The following is a 16,911-nucleotide window of genomic DNA, read 5'->3' on the forward strand; positions in this document are numbered from 1 at the left end:
TCTGCTCTTCCGCCGAGTTCTGCAATCGACTTCACCCTCTCCCCTCTATGTAACCGACTTCACTCCCTCGCCACACATCGCACGACAACACGGTTGCCTGGAAGGCCCTTTTTCGTTTCCCCTTGGAAACCAACATGCAACAATAGCCAGTTTCATGTCCGTATTTCTTGGGGGTAAAGAAGCAACACTAAAGTAGCAACCGACAGAAAGCAGGAACCCAACAGAATTGCACAACAACGAGAACCAATCCAAAAGGACAGCCATCAGAAACGGGCGTCATTTAGCTTCGCCACGTGCATCACCGGATCTTGGAAACCTGTGCACGAGATAACATAGCGTTTCGGCTGCTAGAGGGCTTGAGACGAGCAAGGGAGGTCGAAAGGGGGTAGGAAGGCGGAGAGGAGAGAGGAAGCTAGAGAGGAGAGAGGCAGCGTTTCGGGTGCTGCAAGGCGAAGAGGAGAGAGGCTGCAAGAGAGGTAGTGAGGCGGCGCCACCTCCAAAACATTAACCCTAAACTCTCTAATAGCCCTAATCAACCCATTAATCTGACCACTAACCGGTCAAATTGACACGCAGGTCAATTTTCCCAACCACCTCCCTATGACCCTTTGGACATAGGAACCCCCTAGTGAGTGTAATTTGAAGATCTTTTGGAGCCGAGTGAGGTGGCTCCTAGTTATGGTTCTTCTCCATCGAAGAGAACTTTCATCGTAGCTATTCCTTTCTTGCCAATTGCCATTCAACGAGCTTGCCACATTGTCGCAGCTATGGCGAGGACGACGAGTTAGGCCCCGTATTGTTGTTTGTCCCCCGACAATGCTTTCCAAATGGAGCAGGCTGGCCGTTCGCCGCTACGTAAATGGCTCCCTAGTGAGCTTGCAAGCTTCCCGGTTCTCTACCAAGACGGCTACTCAAGAAGTGCTTGAGAGCGTGAAGGATGATTCCTCAAGCGAGTCGCAGGTGTGATTTTTTCTCTTTTGTTTTGTTTGCATGAGATGTATGCGGAACGAGGACGCAGCATTTAGTGTTCCCCGATTGTGTTTTGTTTTGCAGCAGGCAGCAAAGTTGCCTTTCAAGTCAAAGCCACAATCTCTCAGTCTCCCTCTGGATTCAAAGCTGCGAGTAATGGATCCTCAGCCTAAAGGAATCGGAGGATTTGCTCTAAGGCTTTTAGGCTATTACAGTAGAGAAAGCAAACTCTTGCGTGGAGCGCGTACTTTGCATTCCCGTATAGCACGTCAAGCGGAGGCTCCTGAATTATACGCAAGTATGACATTGTGCTCATGCATGCATACGTATTTGATAAAAGGACATTTGTTGATAACGCTGATGCTTGCATTCATTCGAGCGCAACAGTAAAGGTGGGGAGTAAAAGCATCTAATCACTTGTTTTTATTCCTTTCGTTCAGTCAAATGAGCCTATGTAGATGTGCGGTTTAAGAATTTATGAACAGAAGGGGTTTACCAGGTCTAGTGCATTTCATAGAGCGCGATGAGCATATGAGAAAATAGGGAAGGCTAACAACAAAGATGGATAGAACATCCACATGTGTATGTACACACACAAAAAACACTCTTGATACATGAACAAGCTTAGGCATGTAATAAACATATCAATTCATGTGTGTTCAACTTGGAAAGCTCCATCATGAAAAGATGGGTTTATGCTAAAGATGGGCACCATCTCACATATATGTTCAAAACATGTGGGTTAGACGGTCGCTAATGTCAGTCCAACCTCTTGAGAGCCTTGTTTTGCACCTTATGGCCTTGTTTATTGCCATAAATTGTAACTCCACAAGCACACATATATCAAACATACTTTGGACCGTGTAGATAGTTACATGATTTGAAATTTAGTGGGGTAGCGTTTGCCATTTTCTTTGCACTCTTCAATTCATGCATGCTCAACTTGGAAAGATCCATCATGAGGCCTCTCTGCCAGCATCAGGATTCCAAATGCCTTGTACACAGAGGAGGACCTGCGACTTCTACCACTCAGTTGCTTGTACCAGGAGACGAGATATTCTCAAACGTGAGATTGGTGTTTGCAAGTAGTTGGCAGCTTTGCAGAGGGAAGAGCAGAAACGGCCTTCAGATGCTTGGATTTAAGAGCGCCTTATTGCAGCAAGGACTCATAAGCAGATATTGCTTGATCAGAGAGCAGAGTATGCCTTTCATGCACGGGACTCCTTCTGGATTCAGATGGGTGGCAGAGTCAATAAACACTTTTTCTCTACTCTTGGCCCTAGACATAGTAGAGAGAGTGTATCCCAGCTTATTGACTCACATGGAGTTTTACAGAGAGATCCAGATGACGTCATGTGCATAGCTTCAGATTTTTATGCCGCCCTTCTTACTGCAGATCCTGACACACAGGATAGAGAGGATGCTAGACAGGTTATTTGGTAGAGCATCCCTTTGTTGGTGAAACCGGATATGCATGTTTTGCTTGATGCACCTTTCAGTAACACAGAGTTCAGTTTTGCACTTTTAGCCCTTCACAAGGGCAAGTGCCTTGGTTCGGATGGCCTCACCCCTTCTTTCTTCATTGCATTTTCGGATATGATTGGAGACTACATTACATCGGTCCTGCAGGGCATTTAGGACTCGGGCGAGATGCCCGGGTCACTTACAGAGGGTCTCATACACCTTATCCCGAAAGGAGGTTGCAGAAATTTAGTGACCCAGTGGAGGCCTATCACACTTTTGGGGTCATGTTACAAGAATCTGACCAAAGCAATCAGCCTCTGATTGCAACCCCTTCTCCCAGATCTTATTCATCACACTCAGACGGGATTTGTGCACGGCAGAAGCATTTTTTATATAATTTTCTCCTTTTGGGAAGCTTCAAAGTGGGCCATGCAAAGCGGCCAGAATCTAGCCGTTCTACTCTTGGATTTTGAGAAAGCTTATGACAGAGTAGATTGGGGTTTTTTGGAGGGCACCTCTCTACGTTTTGGCTTTATAGATGCTTGGATCAGAGGTGTTTCCTCTTTGTACAGATCAGCCCACAGCCAGGTTCTTATTGGTGGAGTAAGGGAAGAGAGATTTCAGATTTTCAGATCAGTCCGTCAGGGATGCCCCCTTGTTCCTTTTCTTTTTTTTTGTTCGTGGCTGAAGCTATGAGTATCTATGTTAGATCTCAAGCTGACATCTTTGGGCTAAGACTTCCCATCAGAAGGGAAGAGGACTACTTGACAGTGAGTTGGCAGATGACACAGTAGTTTACTTGGATGCCACACCACAGACGCTCATTTCTTTCAGGTTAGCATTGGATTTATTTTGGTTAGCGGCGGGGGCACAGATAAATTGGCATAAATCCAATGGCTTTTGGATCAGTGACGAGGACACTCCCGTTTGGGGGCTTGACATAGGATTCACTTGGGTTCAGAGGGGTGTGCCAGTCAAGTATTTGGGCTGCTAAGTCGGCTTGGATATTTCTTCCACGTAGCAGTTTGCTCCCGTGTTGGAGAGCATCAGGAGGAAGCTCCTTTTTTGGAGCTCAGCCAAGCTGGATCTTGCCTCTAGAGTTGTGATGGAATACCAGGTCCTCTTGGCCATGGCCTAGTTTGTTTGTTCATACTGGTGCCGTTCTAGGGATTGCATCACTCAGCTCAGGAGACCTTTCAGAAATTTTCTTTGGAGTGGGCTTGATGGCACAGTAGATGCGTTAGCCAGGGTGGTTTGGGAGACCCTCATCGTCCCTGCACAGGAAGGGGGTCTCATTATTATTGATCCATATTTACAGTGTACTCTGCAAGATGGTGGTGCGAGGACTTATGCCAGGGCATGAGCCATGGAAGGCCTTTTTTATCAGCAGCATACAGACGTGCACACCTTCTTCAGGAGGAGACTGGATGGGTAGTATTAGGTGGATTTTCACTGCACCACACCTCAGGTCTCCTTCGTCCCCTCTCATGGTTGCCATACTGAAAGCATGGGCCAGCACTCTTCAGAGGATTCCCCCTTCCTCTCGTGAAGAGATTGATAGGCAACCGATCATGTGGAATGACAGTATATTAGATGATCTTGGCAGACCACTTGGTACTTCACTCTACATGCAGTGGTCCAAGTGGGAGAGGGGACCCGCCTCATCATTGGGGTCATGGAAAGCTTTCCACAAGCTTCCAAAGGAGACCAAATCTTAGTTGACAGGACATCTCAGAGGGAGTGAGGGAGGATCTTGCAGATTGAGGCAGCCCTTCCAGCGGATTGGGTAGACACAGATGATATGTCACTCACTTGCTCCACTTGGGCAGGTGCTTTTACGAGAGGCGGTGTTCCTCTTCAGGTTTTGGCCTTTCGAGATGCACATGAGGATGCTTTGGTTTTTCTGGAAATCCCACAAGAATAGAAAGATCACTCTTTTCTTTTCGCTTTCTATCCATGGTGGGATTGCAGTGAACCTTTAGAGATCCAGGTTCGGAGCCGACCCTTCATGCCCTCGTTGCCTCTCTGCTTTGGAGACGATTCAGCATTGCTTATGGGATTGCAGACATGTGAGGATGATTTGGATGGGGGTAGCCAAGATTTTCAGTCACTTTGCCCACTCCCCATTCTTTATGACATGGGGCTCAGCTCTTACAGAGCCTCAGGTATTCTATGAGAGACTTGATTCCTCTCGGGCCATTTCGATTCGACATCATTAGGTTGAGTCCTATTCTGTGGATGTGATACCACACCTTCCTTTTGTTACATAAAGAGAGAGTGAAAGAGCAAGAGAGTTGAACGTAGTGCTTGCAATAGAAGAAGTGACTAATACAAGAAGTGGGATGGGTTTTGTCTAAGTGACAAAACCTTATCCTTCACTAACCGTAGTTAGTGAACTAACTGTGGTTAGGGGAAAAAACCTCTAAATGAGGGAAAAGTGCCCCTAATTTACTTATTACATTACATTGGTCATTGCTGAATTATAATAATAATTCTAACACCCCCCTGCACTGCCAATATCATGTACAAGGAAATGATCAATCACCAAAAGGATATAAGTTTAGGGCACTACGAAATGCCTCAAACTTTTCACGTGGAAGTGCTTTGGTGAAGATGTCTGCAACATTGTCATGTGTTGACACAGATCATACTGATCTCTCCTACATGCAACTTCTCTCTGACATAGTGATAGTGACCTCAATGTGCTTCGTGCGAGCAGGAAACACAGGATTCTTTGCCACTGCTATAGCACTCTGACTATCAATGAGAATCGGAGAAGGACCCTCCAATGAAAGATGAAGATCAGCAAATAAACGACACAGCCAAACACATTCAACTGTCGCTATGAAAGCTGCCCTGTACTCAACTTCACATGAGGAGGTAGCCACCGTAGACTGTTTCTTACTCAACCAAGAAATGCAAGCATGTCCTAGAAAGAAACAATTTCCACTGGTGGACTGCCTAGTATCATAGTCTCCAGCCCAATCTGAGTCACTGTAAGCATGCATCTGCAAGTCACCCCCCTTGGGAAACATCAAGCCAAAAGACTTTGTACCTTGCAAGTAACGGAAGATCCGTTTTACAGCCTGCCAATGCATAATCTTTGGGCTGTGCATATACCTGCTCACTTGAGAAACTGAAAACTGAATATCAGGTCGTGTATTGCAGAAAGAAAGAAAGAAAGTTTATTAAAGTCTTCGGAAGACCGATGGGTCTATGAGACTGTGAAAATCCTGATACAACGAGCTGTGGTAGTGGAGCTACTAAACGAGCGTCCATACCAATGCAAAATGCAAAATGCAAAAAATGCAAAAATGCAGAATGGTAGGACTAAGTCCTAAGTACAACATAGTCATGTCGACGGTCGACTATATATCAATCTCAGCATCATCATCAATATCATCATCATCCCCAGCAACAGCAAGATATCAGGATGGATGAGGCAGTGGTGGCATGAAGTCGGCAATAGAGTGTTGTCGGCCACTCAGAGGTGCGGTCCTGGCACGTCTCCTGGTTGTAGCTCTGCGTCTAACCAGGGCTACTGTGATCCCCGTTGGTCGTGTTCCGACTCTAAACAAGGAGGGGATGTCTCCAAGTGTGATCTGTGTGTTGACCCTTTATCTGAGCTGTCGGGTCACAGGCTCCGGGTCACGGTCATGTCGAGGCCTCGTCTCGTTGGGGTCCATGTGATCTAGCTGAAAGAACTCCGTGATAGAGCTCTAAGAGGGATCAACCGAGGAAGAAGTTATAAAGAAAATACTTGGAGACAAATAAAACAATACTGAAGACAATCAATGGCTGAAGAAGATATATATATCACAAACAGAACTTAGTACAAGTGAAGAGAAGCTCTGAAACAAACTTCAGTCCTGACAACTGTAGTGGACTTCTGCACTAGCTCCACAAGTTGGAACTGAACCAAATCTGAGACAACAAACTGATGAAGGGGTTGCTGCAGATTTGGAGTAGAAAGAACGGAATCTGGAGCGGAAGTTGGAGGTAATCTGATGCAGAAAGATGAGCAGAACTGAAGCAGAAAGGAAGGCTGTTCTGGAGCAGAAAAGAGGGCAGATCTGGAGCTGAAAAGGGGACAGATCTGGAGCAGAAAGGAGGACAGATCTGAGCAGAAAGGAGGGGCAGATCTGGGGCAGAAAAGAGGGCAGATCTGGAGCTGAAAAAGGGGACAGATCTGGAGCAGAAAGGAGGACAGATCTGAGCAGAAAGGAGGGCAGATCTGAGCAGAAAGGAGGGGCAGATCTGGGGCAGAAAAGAGAACAGATCTGGAGCTGAAAAAAGGGGAGCAGAGGAGGCAGTCAGGAGGCAGAAGTTGAGGCAGCAGAGGAGGCAGCCAGGAGGAAGAAGTTGAGGCAGCAGAGGAGGCAGCCAGGAGGCAGAAGTGGCTCAGGGTGTGCAGGAACCTCTGGAGCTGGAGAAGAGATTGTGTGACAATACCTAGCCCCCCCCCCCTTTAAATAGGAAGGGGCAGAAAAAGTCGGTCAACCTGCAGGTTGACCGACCTGGTCAGAGTTGACCGACCAGGTCAATCTGGTCGGCCAGATCTGGTCAGACCATTAAAAAAACATTTTTTAAATAATTTTTTATTTTGTTTCTCCTCTGCACCGGGGCTTTTGACATATCTTTGGTTGTGTTTTTGGCCTCCGATTCGGGGTTTCTTTGACAGGATTTGGAGAGGCACCAGTGGTGTTTGTACCTGTTTTATCTGGTCCTGGAGAATTGGAGATTGCCTGGCTTAACACCCCCTCTCAATGTCCAATGCAGACAGGAGAAGCAAAGAGGTGTTCCATGAGTGATCTATCATCTTCATCAGCCTTCTTTTTTTTTTTTTTTTTTTTTTTTTTTGGGGTTTTCATTTAGATGGAGATGCCTACAGAGTAGGTTTTCATCTTCACTAAATGCCCAGATGATGGTACAAAAAAGAAAGACTTGAAGGAGTGCCCTCGCAGGGGATTTGTTCACTTAAGTACACAAAGAGAAAAAAAAACTGTTAAAGAGGAGGAGGTAAACCAATCCCCAACCGTGGGCAGAGATGCTCAAGAGTAGGGCGATTAACCGGCTTGGTAAGAATATCAGCATGATTATCGGCAGCTGGAACATAGATCAACCGAATAGTACCTAGTTCCACTTGCTCGCGAGTAAAATGAAAGTGAACACCAACATGTTTGGTGCGGTTGGAAAAAATGGGAATGCCTGCGAGAGCAATGGCACTTTTGTTGTCGACGTAGAGGATCGTGGGTTTAGTACAAGGAAAGTGCAATTCTGCCAAAAACTGTCGGAGATATATGGCCTCTGTGGTACAATCATACAAGGCCCGGTATTCAGCCTCAGTAGAAGAACCAGCAACAGTCTCTTGTTTACGGCTAGACCAAGAAACAGGTGCTGAGCCAAACGAGAAAATATAGCCGCCATGAGAACGACGATTGTCCGGGTCACCAACCCAGTCAGAATCAGTGTATCCCTGTAGGGTTAGTCCTGGTCTGAAATGTAAACCATAAGAGTAAGTACCACGAATGAACCGCAAGATACGAATACATGCATGCCAATGAGTGAGCTTGGGTTCATTAAAATATTGACTGAGAATAGAGACGGAGTAAGCAAGATCAGGACGAGTGTGAAGGAGCCAGAGGAGTTTGCCAACAACCTGGCGATAGAGATGTTCATCAAAGGGAGGAGACTCCAAGTCTTTTGAGAGCTTTACGGTGGGATCTAAGGGAGTGGCAGCCAGCTTAGGCTCATGAGGAATGATTTGATCAAGGAGTTGAAGAGCATATTTCTGTTGAGAAACAAAAATACCACCAGAATGTTGTACAACTTCCATGCCTAAAAAATAGGAGAGCCGACCAAGATCAGTCATTTCAAAAGTGATGCTGAGTTGAGTTTTAATGTACTGAAGTGTAGTGGGAGTGGAGCCTAAAAGCAAAAGATCATCGACATAGAGTAAAATAAAGCAGACCCCCTCTGACGAATGATGGATATATAAATTTGGATCAAAGGGAGTAGAATGAAAACCATTAGTTTTGAGGAAGGTGTCTATTCGGTGGAACCATGATCGAGGTGCTTGTTTGAGACCATAAAGAGCTTTGCGGAGACGGAAAACCTTATTTTCATGGCCAGGAGGAGAAAAACCTGGTGGGGGAGTCACATAGACTTCTTCATCAAGGTAGCCATTGAGAAAGGCACTCTTACCAAGATCCAGGTCTGATTGCGATCAATACTTTCAAGCTCTTGTTCCATAGCACGATGCCACGCAGGATTTTTAACTGCTTCCTGCCAAGTGGCAGGTTCAGAATGTATGATATAGGCCGTGGTAAAAAAAGAGGCAGTGGCAGGAGAAGAAGTTATTCGAGTAGAGCGGCGCGGACCAGAAGGAGGAAGTTCGACAGGAATAATCCCGGAATGCTTCATAGTTTGAGGATACCAGCGTGGCAGTGGGTCATGAGGAGAAGCAATGGGTGGGGGGAGAGATGTTACGGGAGGAGAGGAAGGAATTTCGGGTGGAGAATTGTCGGAAGGAACTGGAGTGGAGACGTCATCAGTAGAGAGAATAGAGGAATTTTTAAGCACTGCTCTTTCATCGAAGACCACATCTCGGCGAACCAAAACTTTGTTTGTACGAGGATCAAATAATCGATAAGCTTTGGCTTCTGCCGAGTAGCCAACTAGAAGAAAAAGTTCAGCACGAGGTTCGAGTTTACCGCGAGTATCATTGGGAGTATGAGTGTACGCGCGGCAACCAAAGATTCGAAGATGAGAAATAGAAGGACGATAGCCATAAAAGGCCTCAAAAGGCGTCATGTTCAGGATGGGTTGAGTAGGACAGCGATTAAGGATATAGACAGAAGTATTGACGGCTTCGGGCCAGAGACGTTCAGGCAACTCGGCTGCAAAAAGCATGGAACGGGCCATGTTCATGACAGTACGTTGTCGCCGTTCGACACGAGCATTTTGGGAAGGCGAATTTGGAGATGTAAGATGGCGTTGGATACCATGCTCTTGAAGGAATTGAGTGAATTCATGGGAAATGAATTCACCACCATTATCACTACGAGTAATCCCAATAGACTTGCCTGTTTGGTTCATAACCAAGCGAGCCCAAGTAGCAAAAAAAGAAAAAGTGTCGGATTTCTCTTTCATGAAAAACACCCATTGATAGCGAGAGTAATCATCCACAATTAAAAAGAAATAATGTGAACCATTGAGGGAAGGAACAGGAGCGAGATGAATTAGACGCAAAATCTCACTGGCTCGAGAAGTGGAATGAGAAGGAAAAGGAGTGCGGCTTTGTTTACCTAATTGACAGGGATGACAAATATCTTTAGCGCGCGATAATTTAGGTAGGCCATCAACTAGATGATCCCGAGACATTTCATATAAAGAGTCATAGGACAAATGTCCCAGACGATAATGCCATAATCGTTCTGTGTCAGTTGGATCTTTTAGGGTAGCATTACCGTAAAGCCGATGAAACTCAGAACCGCAAGGGGAGGGAGTCGCAAGAAATTGATTTATAAAGTACAGACCATTAGGTTGAGCATCACCTCGAGCTAGAAGGAGTCCCGAGGACTCATCTATGATGTCAACATGCATCTTTGTAAATAGCACTGTGCGACCAAGGAGGCAAAGTTGATGAACAGAAAGAAGATTGACCCCTAATTGGGGCACATAAAACACTTGATCCAATTGAGCAAGTTTGGGACCTTTGTCAGTATCAAAAGTTATTGAACCAACACCATGAATAGTAGCAACAGAGTTATTGCCACAACGAACTCCCCCTGTTGCCGGTTGGCGAGAAATGAAGAGATCAGGATGAGGGGTCATATGATGAGTGGCTCCACTATCCACAATCCAAGAAGATTTAGAGTCACATGAAAGAGTATGAAAAGCTGACCCAGATAAGGAAGAGGAGGAGTCAAGCTCGGTGATATGGATCAAGGCTTGAGAAGTGAAGTCTAGAGAATCTCCGGTGGACCAGTCAGACAGACCTTCAGGAGTTATAAAGGGAGGAGAAGGAGTGAAGTGATTAGTGACATGGCCCTGGGGTCTCCAGAGACTAGTGTTCGAAGGAGGAGGAGGAGGACCACCCCTAGGACGCCAACGAGGTGGCTGAGGAGTCGTGGTAGGGGGCTGTGGAGTCCAACGGGGTGGTTGAGGAGTCGTGGTAGGGAGCTGAGGAGTCCAACGGGGTGGTTGAGGAGTCATGGTGGGAGGCTGAGGAAGAAGGCCTTTGGCTTTGGAGCGACATTCATCGTCAATATGCCCAACTCTCTGGCAATGCTGACAAAATCTATTCTTTTTGGGAAGGGAGTGCCAGGCGGGTTTACTACTAGAGGGGTTAGGAGTAGGAGAGGGCTTTCCGGAGCTAGGTTGATCTTTTGGAATCCCGGAGAGAAGAGCCCCCTCTGAAGCAGGAATGCTATGTTTTTGGTGGACCTGAGAGTAAAGACGAGCATAACGCAAAAGTTGACATTCAAACTCATAAAAAGTAGGAAGAGAAGGTTGAGAAATGATTTGTTGCATAAAACTGAAATACTTGGGCGGAAGTTTATTTAAAAAGAAAGTAACTTGGTCATCCTCGGATTTGGGAGGACCAGTTGTGGCAAATTCAGCAACTAACCGCCGGTAATCGGCTAGTTTAACCTTGAGATCATCGTCAGCAAGAATCTGGAATTGTTGGAGATCATGGTCAAGATTGATACGACGAGTACGATCTCGAGCTGCATAGCGGTCAGTGAGATGTGCCCATCGCTCAGAGGCAAGATCAAAATGCTGTAATTGAGAGTGAAATTCAGGTAAAAGACCTTGCATAATTTCAACAATGGCAGTGGCATTACGATGTCGCCACGAACGAACTACCTGAGGAGGATAAACATGAGGATCAGGTGGCGATTCGTCGGTACCTTGAACAAGTTCCCATAGGTCTTGAGAATCAAGCACATGGCGCATAAGATTGGACCATGTGGTATAATTAGACCCGTTAAAACGAGTCATATCAGTGAAAGCATGTTTGGTTGTTGCAGAGACAAGGTGAGGGGAAGAAATAGAATGATAGGGAGAAGCAACTGGTGGAGGCAGAAGAGAATTGGGAATAGTAGCAGAGTGAGAAGAAGGGAGAGGTGGCATCACCGGAGGAATAAAGGAATTTGAAAAAGGTCCTGAGGGGGAGGGATGAATATGAGAGGCGGGATAAGACATGAGAGGTGAAAAAGAGGCAGCGGGAGAGATAGAGGGAAATAAACTATAGGAATCCAGTGGCATGGGAGAAGGAGGAGGATGAGAAACCACTGGAGGAAAGATGGCAGCGGAAGAGATGAGAGGGAAGGGAGGGAGGGAGGGATGTGAACCGAAAGCAAACTCATTGTCAGACGCATTTCTTCCTTCTCGTCTGCAAGTGTTCACATGCATGTATGGATCTGTGTCCTCGTGATTACTTGTTCCTATGCCTTGCATAACAGAAGGAGTTGCACTAAGGGAATAGGGCATCATACCTTGCACTGATTCTTGTGGAATAGGCACTGTCGAATAATCCAATGTTCTCATGCCGGCCTGTCCTCTTTCGTCAGGGGATACTTGTTCTTCGTTGGCACCGAACTTGAGATGTTGCTCAGCTTCTTCTGAGTTGAATAGAGGTCCTTGTTGACGTATTGGAGAGAACCGTGGAGAGGTAGAGGCACGAGGTGTGCGGGTACCTGCTTCAAGTTCCTTCCATTTCTGGAATTCAGCAAATTCTTTAAAGAGTTTGGAGAGGTATTCATCACCTTCAATCCTAGCAGACTCTCTCTCGACATATGTCGAAGGTGATGGTTGAATAGAGGTTGATTCAGGCTGAGATCGCTTCGGAGAAGAGGGAGAAGACATCTTCAGGTGATGATTTATCTTCCAAGCTTTCCAGATCAAGGCTCAGGTGTCAATTGGCACACCTGGCTCTGATACCATATAAAGAAAATACTTGGAGACAAATAAAACAATACTGAAGACAATCAATGGCTGAAGAAGATATATATATCACAAACGGAACTTAGTACAAGTGAAGAGAAGCTCTGAAACAAACTTCAGTCCTGACAACTGTAGTGGACTTCTGCGTGGACTTCTGCACTAGCTCCGCAAGTTGGAACTGAACCAAATCTGAGACAACAAACTGATGAAGGGGTTGCTGCAGATTTGGAGTAGAAAGAACGGAATCTGGAGCGGAAGTTGGAGGTAATCTGATGCAGAAAGATGAGCAGAACTGAAGCAGAAAGGAAGGCTGTTCTGGAGCAGAAAAGAGGGCAGATCTGGAGCTGAAAAGGGGACAGATCTGGAGCAGAAAGGAGGACAGATCTGAGCAGAAAGGAGGGGCAGATCTGGGGCAGAAAAGAGGGCAGATCTGGAGCTGAAAAAGGGGACAGATCTGGAGCAGAAAGGAGGACAGATCTGAGCAGAAAGGAGGGCAGATCTGAGCAGAAAGGAGGGGCAGATCTGGGGCAGAAAAGAGAACAGATCTGGAGCTGAAAAAAGGGGAGCAGAGGAGGCAGTCAGGAGGCAGAAGTTGAGGCAGCAGAGGAGGCAGCCAGGAGGAAGAAGTTGAGGCAGCAGAGGAGGCAGCCAGGAGGCAGAAGTGGCTCAGGGTGTGCAGGAACCTCTGGAGCTGGAGAAGAGATTGTGTGACAATACCTAGCCCCCCCCCCCCCTTTAAATAGGAAGGGGCAGAAAAAGTCGGTCAACCTGCAGGTTGACCGACCTGGTCAGAGTTGACCGACCAGGTCAATCTGGTCGGCCAGATCTGGTCGGCCAGATCTGGTCAGACCAGAAAAAAAACATTTTTTAAATAATTTTTTATTTTGTTTCTCCTCTGCACCGGGGCTTTTGACATTTCTTTGGTTGTGTTTTTGGCCTCCGATTCGGGGTTTCTTTGACAGGATTTGGAGAGGCACCAGTGGTGTTTGTACCTATTTTATCTGGTCCTGGAGAATTGGAGATTGCCTGGCTTAACAGAAGTCTGCTCCTGTCTCCGTGCTCGGAGTATCCTCTCGCGGTGTCTAAGTGCCTCATGAATGAAACCTGCTAAACACCGCTGGTCTGGGTAGGAGAGGAAATGGGCTAAAATCCCATAACTATCTCTGAAGAGGCAGTGGAAACATCCTCGGATCTCATAGTACACAGGACACCTGAAGATGAAATGCTCCTCTGTCTCAACCTCCTGTATGTCACATAGTGTGCATATGCGCCGCTCTCGATGCGAACTCTGTGTGAAGAGACCTGGAACTGCCCAAGAGAGATCCTCATCGAGTGGGGTAGGTGAATCTGTGTGTATCCTGGTGGGTCAATGAAACCCTCCGCTGTGATATGTAAGAAGTGATCTCTGTAGAAGCTAAGATTCATTGCGAGTTCACTCGGTTCCAACCAGGTCCGAAAAGTGTGTAGCTGTAGTAGATCCTCACGGATAACCTGGTTGATCTTGTGTGATAAGAGAGGAGAGAATGGAGCATCCATGCTATACTGGAAGGGAGGTAGTCTATCCATGTGGAGCCCCAGTTGCTCAAACCATCTCTCTGTACGTGCATACCAGCACCTCTGATCTCCTCCTGCTGCAAGTGCCATAGCAGAGGATAGAGCTATCCATGGTAGCCTGCTACGCCCCAAGGTATTATCCCCATATTCCCTAACTTGATACAGATATGTGATGACCAGAAATGCAGCATCTAGCTGTAAAGGGGGTGACCCAAACTCAGCCCGAATGATCTGGTGAGGAACGGATGACTTACCACGAATCATCCGTGATAGCATGAGAACCTGTAGCCGCTCCACACAGGCCCACACTGTATCCGACAAGTCTGGCCCCCAACAAGGACTGTGATACATCCCCGCTAGGCGAGTCAAGGAGTCAAAAAGCAACCCCTTGGTGCGTGGATCCTGAAAGTGTGAGCGGAAGCACTGCCTCTCTAGCCTGGCCAATGAGGCATACCCTCTACTTAAGCGTGCCTGCATCGCGGGTCTCATAGTGAAGTTGGTCCGGAGAAGATAACCCCAAGATAAGTGTATGATGAAACTATCTTAACAGATGACCCTGCAAATGTGAATTGCTCCTGACGCATGATGGCTCAAGATGTATTGAAGATCATGACCTTGGTTTTACCCAGGTTGACCTTCAAATCATGAGACTCACAAAAGGACTGTAGTGCGTCTAGGTCTCTCTGAAGCCCCTCTGCTGAGGAAGACAAGAGAGCCACGTCATCTGCATAGAGCAAAATCTGGATCAGCGTGCCCGCAAGAGAGCAACCTACACCACCGTGTGTCTGCATCACTGTCTCAAGCTCGTCAATGGAGAGGCCAAACAAGGTAGGCGACAGGACACCCTTGTTTGAGCCCGATGGTACTCATGTTCTCGTCTGTCCACCCGGATCCTACCCGAACTCTGCCAGAAACTCTCTCGTAAAGTGCCATGACAGCCCAAATGATCTCCTGGTCATAACCCAAGTCCGGTAGGCACCGTATGAGGCGGGCTCTCGGGACCGTGTCAAATGCCTTGCGAAAATCCACAAAGCAACAATAAACCCTTTGCTTCCGTGACCTTGCCTCGTCGATGATACATCTGAGCGTCAAAATGTGGTCCATGGTTCCATGATCACGCCGAAATTTGGCCTGTCGTGTTGCTCTGAGTCCTCGACACTCTGCAAGTCTGCTAACCTCGGAGTCAAGTACTAATGCATAAATCTTGGACATGACATGTCCAATCATAATGGTCATGTAGTTCTCCGGGCTCATGGGATCCCCTGCCGTGTGGATGGGTGAGATAGTGTTAATGGTCCAAGTGTGTGGAAATCCCAAACAAACCGCTTCATTAAAAAGCTTTGCTAAGATTGGGGCTAGGAGGTTAATCCCATATGCAATGAACTCAGTGCATAGTCCCTCATGATCCTTCGCTCGGCCATTATGAAGTTTCATTACAGCATCCTTTACCCCTCCTCTAGTGAAGAGGGTGCAGGATGTGGGACGAGGCATGTGTGAGAGGCTAGGGACTGGCTGATTTGGGATGTCATAAAGTGTGTGTGCATAATCAAATCAGATCTGGGTGTCAGTGAGTGGCGGAGGGGTCCGTCCTTCTAGAAATCTCCGTCAGTAGCTCCTCGTTTCGACGAACAAAGTCTAGTTTCTTCCTCCGTACCAATCTACGGTATTCATGTAGCGTATCTGGTACGCTCGGAAGACTGTTTTTGGTTTTGAATCTGAGTTGACGGCGTAAGGCCTTACACCATGAGTATGTCACTGATCGTAGATGTAGATGGGACTGAGACTGGAACTAGAGCTAGGCCTGAAGCGGGGACTGAAGTCGAAGTAGAGACAGAGATAGAGGGAGCTGAGGTTGGAGCTGAAAACGAAACTGACATTGTAGCGGGAGTTGAGGTTGAGGTTGAGGTAGAGGTAGAGATAGAGGTTGAAGAAGCTGAGGCGGGTCCTACCTTTGCCTTGCTGTCTACCCCGAGTCCACTTCGGTTGTAACGTGTGTTCACATCCTCCAAATTCAGTTGTGTCGTTTGCTTTTTTTTGTTGTTATTTTCGTCTTTCTTGGCTTTGTCCCCCATTTCTCTTGGGGTGCGAGTGCAGATCTTAGTGTTAGTGTTCAGCCGGGAGCGGGAGCACCGGTTCCCCCCCCATAATGGGAGGCACATCCAGTGCGAGGTGGAGAGGTAGGGCGGAAGCCTGAAGTGGAGAGGCAGCCAAGAGGTGGAGAAGGAGGAGAGGCTAAGATGGCAAGGATGGCGAGGATTTTTTTTTAAAATAAAGGTGGTTGTGCTTTTTTTTTTTTTTTTTGAAAGGTGGCGAGGGGAGCAGAGAAGGGGGGGGGGGGGCGGTGGATGAGCGGAAAAGGAGGGAGGGAGGTGGCTGAGTGAGGGGGTAGTGGGGAGCGAGGGGTGGCTGAGGGGAGCGAGGGGCTGAGCGGGGATAGCGGGGAGCGAGGGGTGGTTGAGGGGTTAGCGGGGGAGCGAGGGGCTGAGAGCTGCAAGGGAGAGTTGCGAGGGAGAGTTGCGAGGGAGCGGGAGCGTGAGCGTGAGCGAGGGGGCTGAGCGTGAGCGTGAGCGAGGGGCTGAGCGTGTGAGCGTGAGCGAGGGAGCGGGAGCGAGGAGCGAGGGGCTGAGTGAGGGAGCGTGAGCGTGAGCGAGGGGCTGAGTGAGGGAGCGTGAGCGTGAGCGAGGAGCAAGGGGTTGAGCAGGAGCGAGGGAGCGGGGAGCGGGAGCGAGGAGCAGTAGGGGGCTGAGCGAGGGAGCGCTGAGCGTGAGCAGCGGGGGGCAGAGATAAATGAGGCATCCAACAGCTTGACTATAGAGTGTGACATCAATTGATTCACCCGCATCATGCATTGTAAGCTCAGGCCCGGCTCCATGGGAGTGGACATAGGCTTGCAATCATGCATGAATCTGTCCAAGAGCTTTTGAACATACTTGGACTGAGACATAACAATGCCACGTTTCTCTTGAATAAACT

The 16,911-nt window shown here is 47.5% G+C and overlaps 1 protein-coding gene across 3 annotated transcripts in view; it reads left to right on the top strand.

Annotated features, from left to right (window-relative positions):
• The first annotated feature begins 605 nt into the window (after window positions 1-605).
• LOC147881525 (ubiquinol-cytochrome C chaperone family protein) overlaps window positions 606-16,911 on the top strand; it is a 69,375-nt gene continuing 53,069 nt past the window's right edge. The window contains exons 1-2 of one of the 3 annotated variants that reach the window (XM_087370081.1): window positions 606-960; window positions 1,054-1,267. In XM_087370081.1, the coding sequence (XP_087226207.1) occupies window positions 817-960; window positions 1,054-1,267 (358 nt within the window). In that variant the 5' untranslated portion in view covers window positions 606-816. The remainder of the gene's footprint in view (window positions 961-1,053; window positions 1,268-16,911) is intronic. The other 2 variants (XM_087370079.1, XM_087370080.1) reach the window with 2 other exon arrangements.

The sequence above is a fragment of the Dipteris shenzhenensis genome, chromosome 31, assembly GCF_047967505.1.
Source record: "Dipteris shenzhenensis isolate YYH24624 ecotype China chromosome 31, Dip_SZ_1.0, whole genome shotgun sequence".
Taxonomy (NCBI): domain Eukaryota; kingdom Viridiplantae; phylum Streptophyta; class Polypodiopsida; order Gleicheniales; family Dipteridaceae; genus Dipteris; species Dipteris shenzhenensis.